At 44.3% G+C, this 6,003-nt stretch overlaps 1 protein-coding gene and 2 non-coding genes across 3 annotated transcripts; all 3 read right to left on the minus strand.

The window, feature by feature from the left end:
• Positions 1-1,610: 1,610 nt before the first annotated feature.
• EEF1B2 (eukaryotic translation elongation factor 1 beta 2) lies at positions 1,611-5,700 on the minus strand. Its single transcript, XM_075028247.1, has 6 exons — positions 5,539-5,700; positions 5,054-5,176; positions 3,568-3,691; positions 3,120-3,186; positions 2,318-2,443; positions 1,611-1,801 (listed from the first exon to the last, which is right to left on the minus strand). Exons 1-6 carry the CDS (start codon positions 5,616-5,618, stop codon positions 1,647-1,649), a joined length of 675 nt encoding a protein of 224 aa, XP_074884348.1. The 5' UTR covers positions 5,619-5,700; the 3' UTR covers positions 1,611-1,646.
• On the minus strand, positions 2,688-2,821 carry LOC142031708 (small nucleolar RNA SNORA41). Its single transcript, XR_012650604.1, has one exon. It is a non-coding gene; the product is annotated as a small nucleolar RNA SNORA41 (small nucleolar RNA).
• LOC142031706 (small nucleolar RNA SNORD51) lies at positions 3,262-3,338 on the minus strand. The gene has a single exon (XR_012650603.1). It is a non-coding gene; the product is annotated as a small nucleolar RNA SNORD51 (small nucleolar RNA).
• Positions 5,701-6,003: the final 303 nt, after the last annotated feature.

Genomic DNA, 6,003 nt, shown 5'->3' on the forward strand with positions numbered 1-6,003 from the left:
TCTGGTGTGGCATTTGCTAATTTCTTGCTTTTAACAGCACCGTGACAGTTGCTAAAGCTAAGCTACATGATTTAGCAGAAGCGACAGCTAGAGAATTGCCACAGAAGGGGTACTGTGCATTAATCACACACAGGATGAAGCTAGGCTTTTAGAAGTTAAGTTTATGGAAGGTGGGAATGAAGCCTGTAATTATACTTACTTCCAATTCTTTAATTGCGCTTTAAACCTCTGGCAGGCAGAATTTTTTCTGAGATGAATTATAAAACAAAGCTCTTCTTCCATAATCTGAAGTTGGCAGACCTTTCAGCAAAGAGAAACAGGACCTGCCGTGCCAGATAACCACACGCAGATGCTCCATGAAAAAAAGAACAAAAAGAGTTATTTTAGCTGCTGCTGTCAGTCTTCAGCACTGAGCATCTTCATCTCAGAGTGACCAATGTGGCACATAAAAGGCTTCCATTTCATGGTCACAATGAATTCTTTCAGTCAAACAGAAGGCCCAGAAACGTGAGTTTATCTAGAAGCTTCATAACTTGTGACAGCTTTTACATTTGTATCATTCCTACAGATAGTTTTTGGAAAGCAATTTAGTCAATAGGTTCTTCAATCTTTAAAAGATGTCAAAATCAATCTAGAAACCAATCTGGAGCCAAGCAGGCAGCTCAAACTGCTGTTAATTATGCCACTTTATCTTTGCCTTTTAATCGAGCCCTTATTTTTTTGTTTTTAGCCTGGAGCACGCTTCAAGTTTAGTATGTAAGAAAATTATCCACCTGCATTAGCTGTAGCCCCGCAGTACCACAGCACGGGGTCAGGCGGCTGATGCCGAGGAGTCCCTGTGGCAGGCATGTGCTGCCCCCTGGTCGCCTCCGAGCTCCCAGCACCTTTCAGTAAGGACAACCCCGCTCCCCGCGGTGCCTGCCCAGGCTCTTCAAGGTGCAGGACGCACCAAGGACCTTGGAATACGAAAGGAGGAGCTTTTACCAACACCATTATTTGCTGTACTAATTAAGCCCCAGAAAAGATGCGAAATCTGAAGTAAACGTTTTCACACCTCGGAGGAAAAGAGCTCCAAGTCCAAACAACAGGAGACCAGAAGGTACCGTGGTAGTCTCAGCTCCAAGTAGTCCGTTTCATTGTATGCCTCATCATCTCTAGTGCATTGCAGTTGCTTCTAACTTACCTTCATCTCCACTCTCTCAGTGAAGCAGAGTTTTAGCTTTCAGCAAAAGCCACAGTGTATTTGGCTAGTCACCACCCTTACTAAGCAAAAAGAATTTATACTACTGTTTATCTGCTAAAAGAAGTTATTTTGAACCATGCCTGAGCCCTGTGCTCTTCCCTTAAAGCCATGACTCCTTCCAGAAGAATTACAGAAATTTCTAAAGATGTGACTTTCCCCCAAAATGAAGCTAAGAGCATTTCAGATTTTTAAAGCCACATAAATGTTAAATCTGGATTGACGGTAACCTCTGCTCATACTCTTGGGTGCTACAGTTGGGTGTTGCAGCAACCCTGAAATTCAGTTTTAGTTTCTGCTTTATCCATCAACCAATTTTATATTTGAGTTGGATTACACTACGATTTTGAATTAACCAGACACAGCCCAATTTTTGCAATTACATTTATTCTAGATATATCAAGACTTAAATCTTATTGAAAGCAGCTACATCCATTGATTGTACATAATCTTCAAAAGCTGTTATTCTCTCTTCCAGCATATCCGTTCCAACTTTATCATCTTCAACAACACACTGGATCTGAAGCTTTTTGATACCATAGCCAACTGGTACTAGCTTGGCTGCAAAAAAAAAAAAGAAAAAAAGAGCATTTAGTACTTGATTGATGGAATCTCTTAAAAATGCAGATCTAAGATTGAACTGACCAAAGTAGTTTGCAGGAGTACATAAAAACCAGCTTGTTCTGTATTATCAACTGCCTAATCAACAACACAGCATTCATTACAAGGTGGTCAAAAGGGGTTTTTTTTGTGGGTTCCCCACCGCCCCCCAAACCAGTGATGTGGGTGTATGGGTGTTTGCTTGCTGCATCAGGAACTGTACAGGGACATACAGGATAGCAGAGCCTAAGTTTTAAAGCTTTTAAAACCTGTATTTGAATCTTAGCCCGGCTGCTGCACCTTTTTGACTATGTCAAGATACTGAAGTACTGTAGTATTGTAATTTCCTCGCTATTTTAGCTACCTGCATTTTCACACATCACCAAACAATGACCACAAGTCTACCTATTCATACATTATCTTAAGAGACTGCATTACCTCTCCCCTCTCCCTGCTTTGAAATTTTCTCCTACTTACACGATCCCCAGACCAAGCCATCTGCTTGAATGCTTCGAACACACTCCTCTAGTTTGGCCATGTCTGTCTCATCATCCCAAGGTTTCACATCAAGCAAGATTGATGACTTGGCAACAACAGCAGGTTCTGGGGGAAGATGGGAAAAAAGCTAGGAAATTTTCAAAAACTTATGAATATACTTGCAAATTAGCTTTACAATAACAACTTTTCCAATTTCATGAACAAGAACCTCCTCGCATAGCTGTCACAGGCCTCTTGTTCCAACATACGTTTCCAAAGTATTTATGCTATGCATATCCCAATGTTCAAGACGTACATACTTACGTTCTTGAGAAACAGTCTCATAAGAAAACACAGATTCAGAACCCAACATTGTTTGTTACATAGGAAGTCCTTTCCAGAGGATCTGAGAAGGAGCTTAATGCTGTGTAACAGTTTATTTTCCACAGAGGGAATACTGCAACTGCTACAGTTCTGAACAGTTCCAGACCAGTAGCTGTGGAGGGACTTGCACATTGCAGCCTTTTCTCTAAACTTTTAAACCCTGGGGTTATCTTTTTATATAGAAAGCTCAGCCTCTGGGTAAGACAAACAAGAGTGTATTAAGCAGGACAAAAAACTGTGTTAAGGTTCCCATTTGCTATGGGAAAGGCTAAGCTCACAGGCAATTCAAGTGAAGCTAATTACTCCCATCTCATTCCAGTCAAGTTTATCTGTTACAGTTAATTAGTGTTTCTAGCCATCCTGTTCAAATGAATGAAAATTAACCAAAGCATAAAAGATAAGTTCTTGCCAGACATACTTTTGGACTTCTTTGATTCATACTGGGCCAGACGTTCTTCCCTCAGTTTCTTTGCTTCTTCACTTTCCTGAAAGAGAAATCTAAAGTTACAGAAAAGCACCAAAACTCCACATCTTTAAAGCATTACTAAATTGACTGGCATCTGCTCAGGCAAAAACAAATCATCACAACTGTCAGCCGAAAGATGGTGATTTTTTGTTTTATTCATCATGTAACCAGTCAAAGTTAAAGTAGACAGTTCATCCCATTGCAACACATTCCTTTCCAACTCTTGAGTTTTTACCTTCCAAGCTTTTCTGTTTTGCAAACACAGCTAAATTTAAGAATCCCAATTAGGATCTGGTATTAAGGTCACAAATTTAAGTAACTTAAAACTAGTTAAGGCAAAAATCCGCATACCTGGGTATTTCTAAAAAACGCAAATATAATACAAAAAGGCCACAAGTACCTCCTCATCATCAGACCCGAAAAGATCAATGTCATCATCATCTTTGCTATCTGTGGCTGCACCTGTTGTGTCCTCAACATCAGCAGGACCGTATTTCCCCAAAGCTTTCTTCACTCCTGGCAAGCTGAAAGAAAACAGCAGATATTAAGAACCTACTCAAACGTCAATGTAAATACTGCCAATTTGTCAAAAAACCTACAAGTGCATTCATAGTAAAAATGGTGTCCTAAAAAAAAAAGTATCTAATTCTGCTACTTGGAAACAGAACCTCCCCAAAGACAATCCCCAATGCTCCTGACATGCTAGCTGAGACTACAGCAAATCCCATATTCAAAGATTTTTCATCTAAGCTGACACAATCCTGGCCAACATTGCTGCTCCACCTAAGTATATGGTTAGAAGAAGCTTTCTTATTGGAATAATTTATCTGCATTATATTCTGTGTAGGAAGTTATCAACTTCTTGTTCATGCTTCCCTAAAAATATTTTCTTAATAGTGACAAAACCCACATTATTGCAAGGTAACTGATCCCGTGACCTTGCAAGTGTCAGTGAATGCTTTACTCTGAAAGCTAGCTCTCAACAGCACGCAAGGGACCAGAACCCCCTGAATTAATGCTCCTATAGCTCCTATAGTTCTGTCTTGGAATAAGCCCATAGTTCTGCTTCTGTGAACTGCCGTTATGAGAGTCATAAAACTAGCTTTAGTTTTCAGGAACTAGTAGTTTCCAGAATGGATTTTGTGAAGCAACTTTCTCAGTCCCCTTATAGCATTTTAAGAGCTTTGGAAATGGCCTGGTGACTAAGCCACCCAACTTTAAATCCCTGCAAACAGGACTGAGGCACATAGAGGAGGCAGTGTAGCAATACTGACACTACCTATGCTGTACCTTTTTAGAGAGGCCTGCAGTCTCCATGGATGTCAATACAGCACCTTTCATGAACACTAAAATCACTAAAAAAGAAAAAAAGATAACATTTGCTTTCATATTTCCCCTTCTTTATATGTGCTTCTGCATTGCAAATCATATTTTATCTCATCTCCCAGGACTAAAAACCTCAACAAACACTTTCCTTATTTATCATCTATGTACTGTGTATTTACCTCTAAAAGCTCCTCTAATACTTTCTAACCCATTTTCATGTTGCCTTTATGGGGTCAATTACTGATAAGTTATTTCCAGCTTCCAGGATAGTTGTCTGTGAAAATGGCAGCAATAAAAACTCAAGCTTTTCTTATAAGCTTTAATAGAAACGTCAGCAACTAAACAGAGACAGAATCAGGTTGCCCAAATTCTAAGTGAAAAGTGTGATGTACTGACAGAAGAAGTCTGCTCTGCTTCCCAAGCTGTTCCTGTTCCAACGGCAACACAAAAAGCCACGTGGTACCAGGGAAAAATGGTGTTTTGTTCAAACTCGGAAAACCAAATGCAACACTTCGCAGGCTAGTTCGTACGTATATTCCAGCTTTGCCGTTTAACCATACCTTGCCTTTTGCTTTTCGTACGACTTAATATGATTGTACCACCGAAGAGCATGAAACAAGTCTGCAGGAGGTGGGGCAGCGATTGCTTCAAAGACTGCTATATCAGCCTGAGAAGGGACGTACCTGCGGAGAATAAGCCGAAGTTAACCCCCTTCCTCGGTGCACGCAGGAAGACGTGAAGCAGCAGCCGCTGAGCGCAGAGACGACCGCGCCGCAGCAGCAGCTCGGCGCGTCCGCCTGGCTGCTGCTAGGCCCGGCGGCGAGCACCGCAGAAAGTGCGAGAAGCCAGGCGGGCTCGCCACAGCGGCGGCTACCGGGGATCGGAACACGCGCGTGCCTGAAGGCCGCCCCCGCCCCCCCCGCCGGCGCCGGCAGAGCACGGCCCCCCACCCCCACCGCTGGTTCCCGTCAGGCCAGCGGGCCTCACGGCGGCCTGGCCAGACTCGCCTCCCCCGAGCCCCAGCGCTCCCCCAGCCGCCTCTCACCCCTCGATATAGCTCCTGTCAGCCAGGAAATCATTGAGGACCCGGAGGCCGGCAGCGGACTTAAGGTCCCCGAAGCCCATGACGGCGGCGGCGCGGCACACACGCTCCCGCCCGCACCCCGAGCCCGACCGCCGCGCAAAGAGGCCCAGCAGCCCCTGCGCCGCCCTTATATAGCGACCGGTATCCCTCCGCACCCTGCACGCCCATAGATCCCTCCGCAAGAACGAACCGCGAGGTAGTTCCTCACGGGTTGGCTGTTCCGGCGAAGGGCGTGCGGCGGACGGGACGTCAGCGCTGCGGAAAAGGACCGCAGTGATGAACGTGAAGTTAACGGCAGAGCACAGGAAGCTTTTCAGCGTTACGGGGCAACCGTAGCACTTCCTGTACTGCCGTGTCCATTCCGCCACCGTCACGCCCCGCCCCCCCAGCCCCGCCCCGCCCCGCCCAGCAGGCAGCAGCGGAAGT

The sequence above is a fragment of the Buteo buteo genome, chromosome 5 (genome assembly GCF_964188355.1).
Source record: "Buteo buteo chromosome 5, bButBut1.hap1.1, whole genome shotgun sequence".
Lineage (NCBI taxonomy): Eukaryota > Metazoa > Chordata > Aves > Accipitriformes > Accipitridae > Buteo > Buteo buteo.